Genomic DNA, 20,884 nt, shown 5'->3' on the forward strand with positions numbered 1-20,884 from the left:
AAAAAAAGCCACATCAAAATAGTAAATTAATTATTTATAAAGGGTTAAGCTATTTGTTCATGAATAGAATTCCACTCATATTTCAACATATCAAATATATAATAACATATCACATATTATAACACATTATACATATCATATCACATACTGTATATAACATATCACCAAAATAATTTTAGCAGAATCTTTACTTGCATTCTTGAATGATGAAATATCCCACGTCACACCTGAAATGCAATAACCAGTGACTGTGTGTTATTTGCAGCTTAGTGCTGTGAAAATGATCTCCCACCACTTGGCATTGAGCTACATTAGAGGTGCTCAAAAAACATTCCTATTACTGCCAACTGTATACCACTTTTAGTGTACTTTCATTGAAAATAAAAAGCACCATCTCAGTTTACAACTGAGAAACACTTGCACATTAATAAGGCAAATAGCAGCTTTCTCAATACACTTTTGCACACTCAAAAGGGAGACATGGAAATTGCACTTCATTAGAGACAACCATCTTATTTTATAAGACAAACAGTTTATTTTCATATAGAAGTGGTATTTCACAGGTGCCCATGGCCAGGCTTCATAATTGTTTTATACAGAGTGAAAAAGTGCATATTTAATATTGGGAGACAAGAGGGGTGTCCATAAATAAAACTCTGTACCTTTGGACCTTGCTGCATCTGTTTACCTGTAATTTTTGTGTCTCCTCTTGTCGTTTGATCCATTCCAGGTGTAAAAGAAATATTACTCAGTGGCAATAAAATGCTACAAATATAACCAGTTCTGTTTTTAATGCTTTTCAATATATTTTAACAGCATAAACATTTAGGTCTCTGAAAGATTAACACATACACATACAGGTTAATTCCACACTGAAAAGTTGAAAGAAGAAAAAACACTGTAAAAGTTTATTCCATGCAGAAAAGAGAAGAACATATTGAAAATGGAATATAGTTTCATAAAATGCAGAGAAACTGAATACTCTGAAATGGTAAAAAGTAACCTGAATGTACACTTTTTCAGAGAACCTTGGAACTTACTGCCTTAGGTTTGTGAGTTTAATCTTTAATACATTATTTTAAAGGCTTGGTTGACAGATTGTGTGTACTGTACATTAAAGCAACATCAAGAACAAAACAATAAAAACAAAATTTGAAACGGATGTTCTTGTATTTAACCACTTTTTGTGTTTTTCACACTCATTTTAGTAATTATCAACATGGTGTAGGTTTATGTTAACACAATTCAGCATGAGAGAGTTACAAACAATTTGTGGAGAATCTGACACGATTCAGTCTAATGTCACCCCGTGTGAAGAAATTTTTTATCTTTCTAAAAATTGTTTTCACCAAATGTAAAGTAAGCTACTTCTTACGGTCTACTTTCTAAAAATAAATATTTTTAGAAAGATTTTGAAGTCCAAAAGAAACATTTGATGCTTTTTGTAATAAAGTATTTTGGTATGTGTGGTCCAGTTAAAATGCCTGGGAATAAGTGAAAAAACACTTCTCAAAGTGCTGCTCTTATCTCTGCAATGCAGACCTTTCAAGAGGTGAAGCCTTGGTTGGAAGTCCAATGATAATGAGAGGAAGAAGGGTTGGCTCCTTCATCCTCTCTGGGAATATTCTGCAAGCACCCTCCCAGGGGACACGGGAAAACAAATGAAACTACACTAGGTGAAAGGACAGATTTTAATTAGCACAAAAGCAGTTCTAGTAAAACATTGTCTTATATGGACTTTGAGCAAGCAATACATGGACTAAATTATTTCCCCAAAAATGTATGGCTGGATTTTGGTTAGTCACACAAAAAGATGGATAAATTAGATAATTATATTGTTAGAGATGGAGAATTAAGCCTGTACGGGCATACATGTATATCATTCAATGACTTTCCTCTCTTTATCACACCTGAAGAAGGCTCCACAGCCAAAATGTTGTATTCAAAGCTCAAAGATTATAACAAGTTACCTTAGCCAGTTGCTCTAAAACACACTTTGCTCACCTCCACACAATATACAGTAACTACCAGAAATCTATCACTTATAATTTGGAGACTTGGCTTTTACTGTGTAGAGGGAAGCAGAAGCAAAGCTACCTGTGAATTAGTACAGATGCTTTAGAGTAAAAAAAAAGTTTTGCAATTCTGCAATCTAGATTCAGATAAGAGTGCAAAGAGATGTGTAAAGTATAATCCATACATCCATTTTTTTAATTACTTCATCTAAATCAGGGTCACAGAGAAGCTGGAGCCTATCTTTGTAAGCAACGGGCACAAGGCAGGGCACACCATAGACAGGTGCCAGTCCGTCACAAGGCACAAACAGAAATGTGCACAGTTACACCAGGGCAAGTTAACCTACCAGTAAGTCTTTGGACTGTTGGAGGAAACAGGAGCACCTGAAGGAAACCTAGGCAAACACAGGCAGAACATACAAATTTCACACAGATAGCACTCCAGGTCTGGAATTTTACCCAGGGCCCCAGAGCTATGAGGCAGCAATGTTAACCATTGTGTGACCATTGCACCTTTTTGAAATATGATTGTATTTAAAGGAAATGATACAACACTATATTACTGAGGATGTAAACAGGGCACATTATACTGGGCAGGAATGTTTTTCCTGGGGAAAGTTTTTTGACACGCAATGCGAGCATTAGGAACTGATCTCACTATCCCTTCTGCAACAGCAAGGGCAAGCGTAGGGCACTGCCAAAGCAAAGTAATGTTCAGCTTCATCTCTCCAGTGCCAAGATACTGTAAACATATCAAGGCAATAAAGCTGAGAATTTGAATCATTGAAGGAATCGGCCTGCAGTGTGTTGGCCTATAGCTGTCAGATCTCAGGGAAACAGTCCAGATTCCCTGTGATGGTGCTCTAGCAACCAGATAACATCTGAACAGGTCATGTGTTCCACGACTGCAAGGGACACTGTTTACAAAAACCTGTTGATTGTTGTCAAAAACTGTGACCTTACTTGGCGTTTGTGCTGGTGTCGTTTCTTCATTACTAAAATAAATCACATGCACCCCCATCAATGTATACAGCAAATTGTCATAAGGGTGGATCTTTGAAGTTTCTTATTTTTTTAAAGCACAACCTCACTGCTGGTATAGCTGTTTCTGGATGCTAGACCAGAGTTCCGGTTCCAATTCCTGGTCCTGGAGACCCCCACACACACCTGCTGGTTTTCGTTCCAGTCAAGCTGTTACATAATCCTTGAATCCTTAACTGACTTCATAATGGAATTCATTTGAATTGATTACTTTTCAGGTGTTGGATGATGTTTTTGAACTACTGCATTTATTAAGTAACATAAAATCACACACAGTCGTGAGTAGAAACAAAAGTTCATATCAAACACCTTACATGTTCAATTAAGGCTTCAATTAAGTATTTAAGCTGAACTGGAAAAAAAACCACCAGGTGTGTGGTCATCCAGGATTGAGAATCTCTGTTCTAGACTACAGTTCTAACATGTTAACAAAATGATACCAGCTAACAGAGGAAAATCCCTTATATGGCAATTAGTGCTGCAGTTACAGCCTTCTGTGTGGTCGCATGGGTTTTCTTTCATTGTCTAAAGCCACCCTGAGTTCATCAGGTGTGTGTGACTGGCCTGTCATGGTTGGCATCCCATCCAGGGTGGAGTCCAACCTTGTTCCCTGTGCTTCCAGGACAAGCTCCAGGTGGCTGGGTCCCTTCCAGCTTTCTCATAATGAGTGGTTAGATATTCATCTTAATGATAGAATATTAATTAGCCTTCTACTGAAAGATCAGTTTCCATCAACGTGACCTGTAATTCACTCTAAACAGCTGCCAATAAACAGTATTTCAATGTATAATCAATTAGCAAGAATTCCTTTTTATCAATGAAAAATTAAACATCAGAGACAGCAATCTGCACTTGCTGATTTTGGGGGGTTTGGGGCTTTCAGTGTATCTTAAATATTTAATGGGCTTTTTCTAAGTTATTATACACTTGCTGGCTAAACTATTATGAATCACATTGAAAGTGGCAGGCAATGTGTGACTGGCATAAGCTGAAGGCACACTTTTACCACTACTCCCATCAGGACTAATCTTATTAAATACTGGTTGGACCAGTGGAATGTGGAGTTCCATCCCATACACTATTACCTCATCACAGCACCACCTGAAAGCAATCCTGGAATTATAGTAGGGTGGGGTCATCAGCTATTTCAGAACCATGTCGAAAACATGTCTTGTTTAAGCTAGTGCTGCTGATCTGAGAGACTGAAGGGACTACTCACTAAGGATTACTAAATGTTTGGGCATCGAGTTCAAAATCATGATCAGTCAAAACGGAGATTGCTTGTCTACAGTAAGGCAGCCCAACTCAAGTTCCCAAGGGCTGTTTCCCAGCAGGTTTTACAGGTCTCTTTAAATTCTCCACCTTTTTAAGAACAGGGAAAGACTTCAATTTATCCAATTAAGCACATAATGAGTTCAATTAGGTAATTAAGGTAGAAATAAAACCAGAAACCTTCTGGCCTTTTCGGGATTAGTGTAACACAAAGTGAAAGATTAGATGAAATCACTTCACACTGCTTGGTGCTCTTCCCTGTGGAGAAACATTTGTTCTGTCAAAGAAACTATTGTCTCAGTGAATACATTGCAGTTACAGTACTTATTTGTTGATACTGAACATTTTTTATTTAAAAGCACATGTATTACATCCAAATACATTTTGCAGAAACAAACTTTATTTGCTAATATTTGTTTTGTACAAAAAGTCAATACAAAAATACTACAAGTAATTTTAATACAATTGTAGGTGTAGCTTTTTTAACCTTTATTAAAAAGAATCTATTACAATTCTACAATATTTTAGTTAACTACATACAAAATCGGTCAATGCTTTTTTTAAGCAGCACTTTGTAAATAACACAGGTCATGACACTTATTCATAGTGGATATAATATCTGAAAGTTTCAGAAAATATTTTACATAGTTACTTTAAGTGTTCTATACATTATTTATATATTTATAAAAAAAATAAACAGAGCTTGTTATGATTGAAATGATAGGACGGACTATACAATGAAAAGGATGTGCAACAGTTCAGAGATTTTTGTAATGTTATTGTGTTCATTGAGAATACTGTATGCTTTATTTGCAGTTAATATTCCCTAGTCATTTAGTAACCTTTTTTCACAAATGATAAGATGCACTGATTGCAAATAAAATTCAGAATAAAACCCACAGCACATATGTATCTTTATAGTAAGAATATACTAGAAAGATATATATATATATGAGACCTAAACCCTTGGCTTGGCTTTGATGTTGTTGTGAAACATGCTCCATGCATCACAAGTGAAGGCAGACGTCATGATTCATTGCGCGTATTGGAACAGCCAGGCCTTATTACTGAAGCTGTGTGTGGGGGCTTGTCTGCTGTACTCCTGGAATGTATAGTTCTGTTTATGTGCGACTGTGTCAACACTTCCCAGCCAGCAGGAAGCCCTGACGCCAATGTGCCGGCACTCCCTGGGAGTCAACCCCAAGGACGGTCACAACTGATCCCCATTTCCCTAACCCCAACTCCCCCCTAACACCCACCCACCTGGTACTGAAAACCCTACCACCATCACAGCTCAGCATGGCACAGCCACGCTTTTACAGTACGGCTGGTGACGGGAGGCAGTGATAATAAAACATCCATTTCACATTGCCTTCAAAGCAAAAAAATATATAAAAAATACATTTTTAACAGGCATCTGATATTCTAGATTGTTTTTCCCACCCCTTCCATGCTTTAATGATTTTTGCAACATCCCATGGAGTTGAATTGGTGTATTGAATACTTTGAGCAAGCTTGATGCCTTTACAAAAGATTAAATCACCAAATGTTAAACATAAGCTCATACTGCAGACTCTGCACTACTATGCTTGAAGTAACCGGAGGATTCCAGTAAGGGACAGACATGAGCCAAGCTTATCCATCAGAATGATCCTTCCCTCACTTTATATTCTAAGGCTAGAATCTCCTTGGTGTCATACAAAAATATCAACAGGCTTTCTAATAATTATTGCTCCTAGACTAGTTGACAATGAGTTTGAATATAGTTCTATAAATTATTTTATATTGTTAATATATCATTGCTAGTAAATTGCAGAAAAAAAACATTCCTATACATAAGGAATTTGTTGTCCAATACCAAGGCCACAGAGATAATACAAAATGGTGAACTCTGACTTTAACCAGCTGCATATCTTCACAGCTACACTTCATGTCGGTATATTTGTAGTAACTCCTACAATCTCAGAGAAAGTTCTTTGCATGCGAACTGGAAGCAATGGTCTCAAAACTCTCCATTTTCAGGCCTTTTTGCTTGACTTGTGGGTAAAAACAGAAGTAAAAAAAAAAGTCTCTCTTCCCTACATTCTACTGTCAGATGAGAAAGAGAAGCAGCATTGTGATGCTGTTCACCTGTCACAGGTCTGTTCTTCATTGTTTAAACTGTTCCGCTGCTTGCTCACACCATGTTGTGATGGTTGTTACGTTCAATTATGTCTGCTGAAGGAAGCAGTTCTTTTTTAATGGGAGATGGTGGTGGGGTGGTGGTCTTTATCTTGGGCTTGAAGAGATCCGACACATAAAACACCTTAAAGAAAACAAAAAACAAAGAGCTTTGAGATCAGGCTATGTGGGTACCAGCTACAGACAATGGTTTTAAAAAGAAACAATTTACTCTAAAGTTTAATTAGTACCTTTTTATACTCATTACTCTCTAAAAAAATAACACAGGAATCCCAAAAATAACACATTTAGTAAAACAGATATCAAAAAGCATCCAAATATGTAGTGCTCCTTTTAGCTGAGAAAGTGCAATTCCAATGTGACTTGTGTTTTGAAGGCTATATATATATAAATGTCTGAGGATTGGCAACTGTTCAAATCAGCTCTCACGCTTTTTAGCACAGAGATGTTGACAGGAAAACAATTCACCAATGCACTGTACAGTATATGGAATGAATATTGATGTTCTTTCAAAAAGGAGACATGTCAGATTCTGTTTGCTGTTGAATACACTTACATAGAAGAAAATGACATGCTACACTTGTCAGTCATATGATATTTTAAGACATGGAAAAGAATGCTATCTCTAAAAATACAATACAAAATACAAAAATACAAATGGTCTCTTCCTCAGGCATATAAGTCTAAACAAGTTCATTAAAACACCAGTTTGGACAAAAATGCAATTCATTAGGAATTGCTTGGCATTATCAGACTACTAAGCAATCCATCAAAGGAAGTGGTAAGAGTGTTGTTCATACTGACTATCATTTCAATGTTACAATTCATACTTAATTTACCCGGATATTACAGAACACTCACATAGCCATTAATAAGGACACCCATTAATTGTGAAAAATACAATATTAGTCACTTTTTTTCCTTTTTTCAAAATTAAATTTCCCTCCCACTACTGCCTGAGGGTGTGAAGTCACTCGGTTTCCTCTGAGTAAGCGCTCTTTTGCCGTGGGAGTAGGACACGAGAGGAAGAGACACAAAAAGAGAGCCTTTCCTGAATACTCAATGACGTCATAGCTGGAGAGGATATTGAGGGCAGGTTACCTGGGAGTGTCTGAAAGGAAACAGGCCCATGGAAACAGCTATTGTCAAGAACACTTTACAGCTTCCCTCCAGATACTCAAGATACCTTAAGTATCTTAAAGTCTGGCTTTCTTCATCTGTGATTATTTGTGTACTTACTAATGTAGTGTTACATAACCAACTGAAAATATATGAAGGTATCACACATAAAAATATAATATTCATTGACATTTTCAAGCTTGCTCAGCACTGGTGTAAGGAACGGATAGAAGAGATCAAGGAATAGGAAGTAAATTAAATAAAAGCCTTTACTAGCTTTATACGTCCTTAAACAAAAAACAGTTTAGTAGCCAAAAATAATTGATATTAAATTGTAACAGTCCATTTGGGATCCAATGTCTCATCTCATGCAGTTCTCCTTTGAGATTCCTCTACCCTGTTCTGTCAGTGATGCAAGAGCTGCAGCAATTGGTGTTGCATCAGTTGATATTTATAATTATCACGATAAATGAAAAATCATTATTTCTTTCAAGTTTAAAGGCAGATTTTTTCTCCTGAGTGAAAATTAATTGGTAAATTAAACAACTCTTTATTTTAAGAACACAACAAACACTTGCCAAACAGCAGAAACATTAAACAAAGGTAGAGAGTATTCAAGTCTTTTTTATGTCAAAAAATATGCATGAGTAAAATTTACAAAATAAATATCTTAATAGAAAAATTAAATACTGCAGTGTGATAAAACACGCATAGACGATGGCTCAGACAGACTGCAAAGTTTAAAGTGCTCTGTTTTATGTCTGATCATAAAAAGCCAAAATATCTCCAAATTACCCATTATATCTCCATTTGCTTCAGTGTCGCTCATTTCTCAACTCAAACTACAATCCTGTCAGCAACCACCGTGTGGGTAAACAACACCACGTCAGCTGCCTGGTCTCCAACACGCACGTGGACTCGCGCGGTATTTTTAGCACATGTGCATATCATGCGCAAAGCATAAACATATATATCGAACATTTATCGAACTTTTGTTAAAATTATAATCGAGGAAAATTATATTGCGATAATTATCGTTATCGAATTATCGCCCAGCACTAACCCACAATACCTTACTTCTCAGCTATTTACACGCTTGAGCCAGCTTTCAGAAAGAGTCCCAGGTGACACTTCAGTTTGGACCCGCCTACATATCCTAATAGGGTGTGTCCTAGCTCTTTCCCTGTTTTAAATCTATGGGACTGGCACTATGGATATTAAATGCCTTCCAGAAAAATCAATTATTGAACAGTAAAGGCCATCAACTTACATAATATATGTAATATTTTGGTCTTCAACACAATGTAATGTCTTTATATACAACATTTATACAACACAAGTCTCTACATATGCTAAAATATATCATACAGCATTCAAAACATTCTAAGCAATGCACTATAATAAAATACTTAAATGTGCATATTAGGTGCATACAGTATGTAAATTATTTAGATTTATGCATTTTTAATCTTTGCAGATTTTTGTCATCTGTGATACATGAATATAAGAACATCAGAAGAAGCTCAACGACTAGTTTTTGTGTGTGAAAGGTTACATCTTTTTCATGAAAGGAAACTTATCAAAGACTGACAAAAGAGCTGAAGACAGAAAGCTGACGCTCTACAGGGACCCTGAGAAGGTCACAAAGGACGTGTGGGAGACTGGGCAGCGTAACCTCTCTAGATCCATGGTGCTGCTCAGCTGCTGATAACAGCTGAAATGTATTTCAGTCTGGATTGATAGGATGTGTTGATTCTGCATGCCTGGAGTGAACAGTTTACAATGCAAGAAAGCAGAGAGGAAACAATAACTATTTTTGTCAAAATGAAGTGTAGGCATAAATCTGCCCGTCATGTTTCCTGTTTCATAGCTACACACTATGGCAAGTCACGACCCTCGCCAGTCACCAGTGAAAGCTAAAAAAGGAATTCTCTTTCCTGTTCTGAACAGAAGACTGTGCTGGACATATCCATGAACAGACCCTGCTACTGAGAAGCCAGCTGTCAGGGCACTCTAAGACACTATCCTGCATGCTGTGTATTTCGATTCTTCCTTTTCTGATATTCTGCCACAACTTCGTAATATTCCTACCAACTGCCTGACAAAGAGAACTACTGTTCTATATCCACAGGAATTGAAAAAGTAGTTTTTTTACATACAATAACAGCTTTAATATAAGCATTTTTTTATCTTAGATAGGACTCTGAAACAAATGCTTGGAGACCATGGTTATTCTTATGATTAAGTCATGCTATTTTCCTGGTGACCTTTTCCACCCTTACGTAATGCCATTAGGAACAAAATTAGGTCTTCTCATTATGAAATGACTAAGAGGGGCCTCCATTCCAGCTTCAAGAGAGGCATTTGTATATGAATCATCACCAAACCTCCAACCAGAGAGCAATTTTGTCCTTAATTTCTGCTAATTATTTCTCTAAATTGCTGTAGAATAATGTCTTCTGTAACTCAGGATATGATGAGCTCCCGTGTAATCACATGACAGCCTGGCTATATACAGTAGGCCTTATACACTATAGGCCTTACAACTGCAGCTGTCAATTAATATTTATTGTTGTAGGATTTGCTGTGTCCCTATGGGGGAAAAATTAAAAGTTGTCCCCTTCCTTCAAGGAAGCCCACTGTATTGGGACTGTACTGACAGCAAAAACAATCCGAGTTGGAGCTCCTCATCTCACTGCAGAGCCACAGCAATCCTGCTGGAGCAAATCCAGAAGAAAGTCATGGAATGGAGGTGGATGAGACAGTATCTTAGCAAAGGCTGTTGCTCCAAAACTGCTCTGTCAATATAGTTTAATGTCTGTGATTTAATAATGAGCAGCTACATGTCTAAGAAAAAAATGGATCTATGCTGCATTTAATTTGTTTGAGTTCAGTATTCAAATCATAAATCCTACACTTAACAGAGGGCTTATGTTTTCAAGAACTTTACTTTCTTTGTATTAAGCATTTGGTGGGTGTACTGTACTGTTACTGTACTGTTACCATAATTTAATAAGGTACTGATTATACAGAACGTAGTGGAGAAGTGATTTTTATTCATAATATGTAAACATTGGAATTGAAGAGCACTTTTTTCTGTGAGAAAACTCAGATTTTAACAATGAAGTTTAATGTTTCACCGAGAAGCAAGATCTCCAACACTAACAGACCATTCAATTTTTTTTGTACATTGTCACTAATAAAGTGAGGAGAACTAATGTATGGCAGTGTTTTGTGAACCCAAAAAAGTCTCCTGCTGATGAACATCAGAGTTAGATGAGGAATGGCTTACAGATGGAACCCTTTAAAAACCAGGTTTTGTGGCATCTGACTCACAAAATGGTTGAGTCAGGCAGGAAATTACAATGGGAATGACTGGCTCTAAATCCCTGTTTGGTTTTAGTTAAAAGTGCCAAAAAGGGAACCTGAGTTTAAGGAATGGGAATTTAGGACACTTGTGAAAACTCCAGTAAGATAAAGTGAGCTTACAAGTCTGCCTCCCTTAATGAAGATGAAGAAAATAGACATTTAAAAATATTTAAACATCTCAGATAATGCTTTCAATATGGTAAATGAAAACCTCCCATGATTGAAAAATGCTCATCAGAGCTGCCAAGTTAAGGGATCTCAAGTTAAAAACTTTCGGCATTAGCATTTTCTGTGTTATTCTTCTGAGTCAACCATAACTGACAGCTGTCTGTCTTTCTCCCTTTCTGGGCTCTTCAATTTCACACTTGAGAGAAGAACATGAGAAAGCATCAGTGGTTCTCTTCATTGAATGAATCTGCTTTTGCCCCATGCAACCATCAACAGTATGCAAGGTCTTGTAAACAGTCAATTTTATAACGAGGAAGTACAGTGAAAGCAACCCTCTCCTGAAACACTGGTGGATTAGGACAGAGAAGGCAAATGTGAAATATGTGAGGGGTCAAATTAAGTGTGAGTGATCTTAAAATGATTATAAACATTTGTTTCAGTAATAGCCCCTGACATACTGCTGGAGTCTAGTGTTTGCTTTGTGAATCAATTGCCTGGAGTGAAAAAAGGTCTGATTGAGAGGCTTGTAATCATTCAAGCACTACAGATAGGATATCTTAAGGGCACCCTTTTCTCTAACATACCAAGCCTTAAAGCGCTTAACTGGCAGTCTGATCTTGGGAGAAACCCTTACTTAGCGCAGGATATTGACAATGACCCTTGCCCTCCTAAGGAATTATGGGATATACAATGTCTGGATTTTCTTGCTAAAAGCTAAATCCTTTAGTATGAAGAGAAAGGAAGAGAAGCTTCAGACCATTTTCTCACAGCTGTTTCCTTGCCAGTGGCCTTGTGCAGGGAGCTGCAGGAAAAGCCATTCATGGCTAGCTCAGTCCCTGTCCACCTCTGCCCCTCCATGTCATGAACAAAGTGCCATCTGCCCAGAATCTGTGAAAAAGATGCCATTCACTGCAGAAAACATGCAGGTACGACCAAAAATATATGAACCCTTTGTAACGTTTAAAAAAAGTCCTGAAAGAATGCCTTACTTCACTAAGCTGCCATTAGCTTTACTTAAGTTGCAGGTCTTGAAAATAGTGCCATAAGAAGAAGCTTATACATTTACCAGCAGAATGGTTTAAGTTCACAAATCTTCACAGACACTATATTAAATGGACTAATTGGCCCAACAGGACAGGAGCTCCGTACCCTTATATTATGATACAATTTAACTGTCTCCCATGTTTTTTGATGACTATATTAAAGACTACACTTTTGCTAAAGCCTCATTTCTTAATTTCTTTAATTATTGAGAATGTGAGTTTTTTTATGCACAAGGCAGTAGAGACCATAAAATAAGTGATCAAGCTCTGGAGAAAGAATTGAAGTTTTGGGGTTGGAATACACAATAATGGATGATAAACAGTAAAATGGGACTGCCTGTTATCTACTAGGCTGATGAAGGGGAATTTTACCACAAAGAGCTATGCAATCAGCATAATCATTAGCAAAAACAACAAGGTCCACTTTTTTAAGTGAGGAATAATCCCAATCTACTGATTATTTTAAAGATCTGGCATGATCATAGTCCAAGTATGATCAGTTTTGAGACTGGTGTTTCCTTTCTCCAACAGCAATTCCTCCAAAGACCACTTCTGATCATCGGTTATTAAAGATATTTTAATTGCACACAGTAAGTGTTATAGTGTGTAGTTTACTGGGTCAATGGGAATGGAGGACCAGATAAAACAGAAAGTAAATTTCTGATACAACAACTGGAATCCACTGCCAAACCTAGCCTAGTAGAATGTTGTCACTCCACTGGCAATTCTATCCTTCCGTTGCCCTCCTTTATTTATTCCTAAAGGAGGCACTTCTGCATACAGTGTGACAAACACTGTAGTAAAGAAGTAGTTACAGTCACCCAAGAACTTTATAAAATCTTAAACTAAAGGAAACAATTTACCAAAAAAATATTACAGAGCCCTGTAATTACAGCAGCTTAGTGAAAGAACATTAATAACATGTTTATCACCAAGCTTGAAAAGAAACCAATCTGTGTACTGCCACTCGAAAGAGCCCTCTCTGGCTGATGTTTAAAATTGTATGAAATGTCTGGCATCACTTCTTCAAGTGGTCATTAAAGGACGCGGGAACATAAATATTTAGGAGACTGAGCTTTGGATCACATTAAAATATTAGATTCAAATATGTCAGTAATGAGCCCTTACCATGGCACCACACATTCCTGCATTAAACGTCTATGCTTCTTTGACCATAACTGCCAAGTTGTTTGGCACATATGACACTCGCTTAAATACCAGTCAGAAGCAATACCAACCTTTCTAAAGCACACAACTGAGCTACAAGGTCTTTCACCGATACAGAGAAGGGACCCTGTCAGCAGCGATTTCATTGATGAAAGACATCCCTCCAGATTCTTGTGTACCCAGTATCAGAGCCCAAGGTTTTGAGGCGGCCAAGAGCCCTCAGAAAACATCCTGACAGTGACAGTGGCTGTGCCAAGTTTGGCTGCCATACAGGGAGATGTCTATAGAACTCTGTGAAAGCACTTAGTTTGAAGCAAACAATTTTCGTAATTGTTTTGCCTACCCCCCAAGAGAAAAGTGGGCCTCTGCGAACTGCAGCTGAGCTTGTTTACTGTCTGGGTTTAAAAAAGACCCCCCTAATACCTTAAGCAAACTCACTGAAATTGTAAAGTGAAACAATCAAAACCACAGAGGAGACAAGGACTAAAACACTAATGGCTTTTTTGTACTTCACACACAGTAGAATCTGTATTACTTTAACAGGTTGCCCTTAGTGACAGCAGAGTTTGCATTATGGCAGTGGCTGGAGGAACTTTCATTATACAACCTGCACATTCTGCAAATGGACACTGTTGAGATTTTTTGAGTGTTCCTCATTTATTCCAGATTTTTTTCAAGCAATCTGTAGCTGATTATTACAAACTATATTTTCTAAACTCAGTTGAATTTAAGATTCGATGGACAACAAAGACTCTCGAGTTGATGCCAGTATATTTTATGGTTAATTCTCAGCTTCAGTCATTAAGCAATTGGTAACAATGTTATTTTATTCTATTAAAAAAGTGACATAGCTTCTCACTGAAGTCTTACATCTCTGAGGACTCATAATTCATTTATATGCAGACCAAAATAGTTTGTAGTTAAGAGTCTATTTCCCATGAAAGTAACATGTCCCTACCATCAACTTGAATAGGGACAAATTTGTGCCAAAGTCCAAAGACTGGGTCCGAGAGGGATCTTTTGTGGTGCTAGTGCAAATCTCTATGAAGTGAGTCATCTGCACAAATGCACGGTTTGGGAGTGAAACTGATGAGGCTGTACTTAATGAATCTAAGTACTCACTATGCAGTAAGCCACCAGGGCGCCTTGCACAAACCCTGCCAGGACATCGGTGGGATGGTGCTTGTGGTCGGAGACACGGGACAGGCCAGTGTAGAATGCCATCATAATCAAGGTGAACTGCAGCAGAGGACGTAGAAGGCGAGCACCTCTCCAGGTGAACCGAGACTGGAGATAGAACTACAAGACATTTGCAACACACAGACAAGTGGGTCAGGGAGATGGGAAGAACATGTACAGGGTATTTGAACACAACAATATCCACAGGTCCAGAGAGTGAATTTTGAAAAGCGCAAACATATACAAAATACTTCACATAATGGACTGAATGCAGAATGCACAGTAAAGTAAAGAGGAAGTAAGCATACAAAGTTTGTAGTGCAAACATCAAAGACATGCAGGGAAAATTCACAACTCAAAGTTCTAATCTCAGTGTTCCGAGGTACAGTCTATAGTCTGCTACTAACCTGTATTCTACTGTTATCCGAGTACATACCTTTTGTACCTGGAAAGAGTGTTCTGTTTTTATTTATTAAATATACTGGATAGACTAAGTAAACTAGGTATGCTTAATCCAATTCAAATGCCTAGTGTTTTAAATAGTGACCATTTACTACACAGCAAAAAGAAACAGTTCAATATTTTGTTTCCGTGAAGATGCACACAATCTTTGCTTAAAGCAACAAGCCTGGAGCAAAGGATACAGAAGAGATATTGTTACCATTGCTTCGATGAAGACTTGTACATAATATATACAGATGGGTAGCTGGGTCAGCATGCGTAGGCTGCAAAGGAACAAGTAATAGGTTTATTCCATGCTGAAAAGAGAAGAAAGAAGAAAAAACCTGAAGAAGGCTCCACGGCCGAAACGTTTGTATTTTCTTTCTTCTCTTTCCAGCATGGAATAAACCTATTGTTCCATAATATATACAGCTGTGTAATAAACCCACTATAAAAAAAGATAAAAAAAAACTATATAATGACAATCCTTTTGTCAGCACAATGTGGGGACAGAGACACAAGGCAATCCCACAGAACTCAACCCCTAGTGACGTCAGATGAGGATCTGATAACTTCCCGTTTTCCCAAGAAATCTAATGATATTCGTTTGTTTACAGTTCTATAAGGGAACTTCCACCTCTGTCCGGGAAAGTAAGTACAGACTACAGTGCAGACAAAACGTAGGATGCCAGCTAATTTCTTTTAAACTGAGGGAAAGACTAAATTCCTGGAATACACAAGGAGACAACTATAATGTGTTAACTCAAACCATATCCATAAATGTTCCCTAACAGAAAAAAAAGGTTTAATCAATTTTAAAAGATTCTGTGGCTGATTTAGCGGTGTTATTCCAAATCACCTTCAGCATGCTTGTAATCAGTAAACATGACAGTTGTGCAATGTAAATGAGTTTACTGAATATAAAACTTGTGCCAGCATGCTGGAACCACAGTAGCCTAAGCTCCCAGACTTGAAATGATTCAGGGTAGCATCTGGTTGGAATACAAAGAAAATTAATATTACTGTTCACTTAATCATTGGCTACACATGTATTCTTCTATTTCCTCCTCTATCTGCCTTTTCCAAGTAGGCCACTTTCTATTTTTTCTAGATCTCAAAATCTTCTCTATCAATGATGGTTTACTTATCATTATAGTGGACATGATGATGTCTCCCTGCTCAAGGACAGCTCACCTGGGCAGAAGGACGTCTCTAAATGTCTCATGTGTAACCACGATTTACGCTCCAATCCATAAATCAAGCCTCCATGTATTAAAGTTCTAGCTGGCATCATATAAAAGCAGCTTCTTTCATCAGAGTGTCCTAGTTTAAATTGTCTCACAACTTAGGTTATGATTACGGGTACACTCGCTCCAAAGACAATTATGTTACCGAAATTCCCATAGAAAAAAGGAGAAAAAAAAACAATCCTCAAATTCACATTACATCTGAAAATCAATGTTGCGCAACCCAAACACAATGAGGTTGTAGAGCTTTGATTTGACCAATATTTGTGTGACTCACTTGGCTGAGTTTGAAGTGAGCTTTAAGATGATGCACAGAGAAAAGCTGAATTTGATATTAATATTGCTTTTTAAAGAAAAGTAGACAAATAATCTATTAGATGAGCAAAGATAACCTTTAAAAAAACAGACCAGATCAGTTATTCATCCGACTTAAATTCCACAATATTTAATAAATTAAATATTTTGCTATCAAATACATTTATTCTAAGGTGTATTAGGAATCGGCTGAGCTCCTTAGCTAAAGGGATTTAACCAAGACTTGGTTTTCTTGGTTGATCTTTGCAATCAATCTACTTAAAAGTGCATTGCCGACCGTATGTGACTATGGTGTGCTTTCAAAAGAAGAACAAAAAGCCCCATTGCAGGCACAATCAGTTAAGTGATTACCTCCATCTCACTCGCTGCCCGCCTGTAGTCATTACTATTACAGGGACAAACAGAGCAAAAAGATGAAAATCATGCCTGCAACCTGCAGTGAAGTGTGTAGCACCCACTGCCTCTTTTTACTTGAACACATTGAAATCTAGCTGAGTAACTGGAATGGTTATTTTCCTCACAATGAACATGTTCAGAAACAATGTATCAATATTGCTTGTTTGCATAGACTAGGGAGAGAAACGACAAATGTCAAGAAATAATAATTGATCGCGCTTTTGTTGCTCTGGTTTGAACACTTGTATATGTGATCAAGAACTGAATATGACCGAATTTTAAAACCACCCTGCTTTGCAGCTTACTAGGTACAGTACTATGCTGCTTAGAACTGCATTTACCATTCATAAACTAAAACCTTTATAAACTGGGTACATAAATCTTCAACATCTGTCACGCTTCTTGCAAAAAAAAATGTACACAGCAAAAAAAGTATTGGCTGTACAAACGTTGCTCTTTTTTTTTATAGAGACAGCCCTATGTGTGAAGTGGACATTTCTGAAATATCAGTCACTATGGAATTGTTTTGCACTCTGGCAACCCTACATCCTTCACAACATAGTAAGGTTCTGTTGATTTTTCAGTCACTTCACCAAGTGTGTGCTTCTCTTTGCATACACACAGAGGGGGAGCAACACAGCCTGGCATTTAGCTGCCGATAACAAAAATGTTTCCATAAATCTTTTCAAAAGGCACTCTCTGAAACTGCACTAAATAGTATCATATTAATGCGAAGTGTGCCATCTCCTTCAGCCTATCTCAACAGCTTCAAGTAGTGTACAAAGTGTTCTACTGTGACTCCTCACCCAGCTCCAGTCCTACTCTCCTTCATCCTCCACAGATGATTCTGTAGATTGATGTGGACAGAAAACTGCTTTGTTCTCTGTCTATTTAAGACACAAGAAAATACTTTCACATCTTTTCTTTTTCAGACAGTCCGCTTAAGCTGTTGTGCCACAAGATAACTGACTGCAGTGCTAATATTGAAGAAATAAGACCTTAGACTCCATTGGGATAGAAGCACACTGGTGTTTAACAGCCCATACCTCATATATATTTTTCTGCATTTTAGAAAACATTAATCCAGTTAGGTCAAAGACCGCATTAATTGCTACAGGTAAGGTAACATGGATAACCTTACACCTAACCATACCTTGAGATTGGCATTCCCTCAGTTATCCAACTAAGAAAGCACTTCAATCTGAGCTGCCATCTGTATGGGCTACAGTTTTGAAATAGAACACCACCATTCAATTGTTAAGCAAGCCCACAACAGTTATGCTTCCAAGCTCTTACAGGAACAGACTACCACAGATGAGGACACGACAAACAAGGGAACATCCATATGGTGAACTTATTCTTTATTTCTAAGCTGCTCTGCTTTTCTGTTTGTGACACTGCTTTTCTTTTTTCTGCATGTGAAGCACTTCACTGCCTTGTTATTCAATATATTAAGCTTCTCCCTCCAAACAGCTATTTGGAAAGACTGGCAAAGGCTCACATATCACTATGTGGTCAAGGCACTTTCAAGACACCACAGCCAAACCAAAAAGACATCTGCTGTAATGGTGAACTGTCTGTCTGGAGGTTACTGGAGGGCTGGGAAATACCCATTATACATTTCTCACTTACCACAGCGAGGTGACATCACTCTTATCATGGTTACTGTAAACCCTTATTTAAAGTAATAAGTAAGGGGATTCCCATAGACGTAACATGGGCCTGCATAAAAAAGTGTCTGCTTTAGATGACATCTGCATTTATTGGAATAATGTCGTACTTTATTTGTTCTAGTACAACCTTTTCAACTAAAGAACAAAAAAGAGGGACCAGACTTTTCATCAAAGAGGATTATGCTAATAATTCAGTGGAAAGTAAGACTCTCAACCTGGAAGTGAAACTACAAAGCACCTTTACAGGAGGAACTGAAGTGGAAGCCTGCCTTCAAAGTAAAGCAGAGTGCAACAAGAGGAGGCTTGACGTTTTGCTTGAAAGCTTTGATTCACAATATGTTCATTCACACTGAGCCCCCTAAAAAGACTTGTCAACTACTGTAGGCAGGTTTCAAAACCTTCCTCCATCTTCACTGAAGGAGGAAAAGTCCTGTCTGGGAGCAAAGAATAAAAGAAAACACATTTCTTAACACTGATTAAGAGCTGCAGAAACAGAATTTAAGGATGAGCAGATTCTATCTGTTGATCACGGCACCAGTTTGGAGCAGTTACAGACTACTTAGCTTTTACCATTCAGAGTCCAAATGGATGTGAGTATCTTGCTCCATCTGCCAAGACCCCAGATACTGCTGACAACAGAAAGCCCATCAACAGGCACCAAGAGAATAATAATACCTTTATGGTATAAATTACCCTGGAGTCTACAATCAGCATTGTAAAGGGCCTGCTTGGAAACAATGGTTAATTTCCACAAAGTTAAGTCCTGTCCTCAAAGAAAAAGCTTAGATTCCTAAGCCAGAAAATGGGTTTGTAAAAAACCCAGCAAAGACAGAGTTCTGAGGTATTACAGGCTTGAAACGTTTCAGCCAGAAAGGCACTAAGGGAGTAGTGACCTATTTTCTTGGGAGGAACTTGTAAATCACATATTTGAGGAGATATTTTTTCTTTGTGAGTTTTAATAGCCTTCTTTGACCCTAACAATAACCTGTTCCTTTTATCCTTTCAGTCAAAGTGGTCTAAATGCCTCCACAAAAGCTCTTTACAGTGTTACAATGCTGTTGCTTTTAATCATTTTATGCCTACCAAATGAGATTGCTTGTCTTGATAGCGTTAAGTACACTATAACTTAACATACAAATTACATATTCTTATCATATATAATAGTTATAATATACCTTAAAACCCCTCATATCATTAATATAAGATGGTATTCCTAGCTGCAGAAGTTTGATTATTAAACTAATTACACTAATAGTGGCTAGCACTGCTGCCTCACAGCCCCTGGGTCTTGGGTTTGATTCTGGACTGGAGTTCTACCTGTTTTCTCTCTCCTTCCAAAAATTATGTGATTTCTGAAATGGACTGATGTGCCATCTATGGTATAGTTGTGCTTTACAGTCTGTGCTTTTGAGATAGGCTTCATGTTTCCATGGCAACATGCTTTCTTTTAGTATTGGTTAGCTAACAGTTCACATTTAATGCTCTTCTCTACAATCAGTATTTAGAATAGACAGCTGGCCACAACTGCTTTCAAACATCCTCTCTATCACAGCAGCAACACCAGAATCCAGATGAGGGTGTCTTGTGAGAATAACAGTGAGAGAAGAAAATATATTGAAACTGTGACCTGAGGGAGGAATTTCCAATGACTCTAACCTGCATTTCTAAAGTTAGAATAATATTAAATAAAATGGAGTTAATAAAATTTGCTAAGGCAACCCAGAACCATTTTTTTAGATCTTAGAAGTATTGAATTCTTAATACCAGACAGTTAAAAGTAAAGTCAAAGAGCAATCACGAAAGCCTGCAGGACAGGTAAAGCACATTAGCAGGAATTTTTTACTACTGCTACACTAACTACATTACATTTATTTTCAAATAAATTTAGTAATCAATTACACTCCAATCTGTGATCTGTCAAAATGTCTAGCAATTAATTTCATGCTGGAGCTAAAGCAAGATTACTCTTCAATTAGAACACTCAAATGAAAAACAGTTAATGTGTAGTCTATAAACTATTCTGAACAGATGACTAATTTTAAATTTACCCCTCATGAGCGTTAACTGAACTAAACTCAGTTAATATCTGTGTACCTGACTCTCTTTCACAAAGCTAGGTAATGTACTTTGTTTATTGCAATGTTGTATGTGTGATCCTCTTGAGACCTGTCTAAAACATACTCATTTCCTATTGCCCTCACATATAAATTAGAAAAACAAACAGAAGGTGCATAAATGCTTTCACTAACTGATATAGG

General features: G+C 37.5%; 1 protein-coding gene across 4 annotated transcripts in view; it reads right to left on the reverse strand.

The window, feature by feature from the left end:
• Window positions 1-4,710: 4,710 nt before the first annotated feature.
• Window positions 4,711-20,884, reverse strand: part of plpp3 (phospholipid phosphatase 3) — a 44,545-nt gene continuing 28,371 nt past the window's right edge. For 2 of the 4 annotated variants that reach the window (XM_088598741.1, XM_088598740.1), the window contains exons 5-7: window positions 14,498-14,674; window positions 11,923-12,053; window positions 4,711-6,633 (exon numbers count right to left, since the gene is read on the reverse strand). In XM_088598741.1, the coding sequence (XP_088454867.1) occupies window positions 6,597-6,633; window positions 11,923-12,053; window positions 14,498-14,674 (345 nt within the window). In that variant the 3' untranslated portion in view covers window positions 4,711-6,596. The remainder of the gene's footprint in view (window positions 6,634-11,922; window positions 12,054-14,497; window positions 14,675-20,884) is intronic. The other 2 variants (XM_088598743.1, XM_088598742.1) reach the window with 1 other exon arrangement.

The sequence above is a fragment of the Lepisosteus platostomus genome, chromosome 11 (assembly GCF_059453375.1).
Source record: "Lepisosteus platostomus isolate fLepPlt1 chromosome 11, fLepPlt1.hap1, whole genome shotgun sequence".
NCBI lineage: Eukaryota > Metazoa > Chordata > Actinopteri > Semionotiformes > Lepisosteidae > Lepisosteus > Lepisosteus platostomus.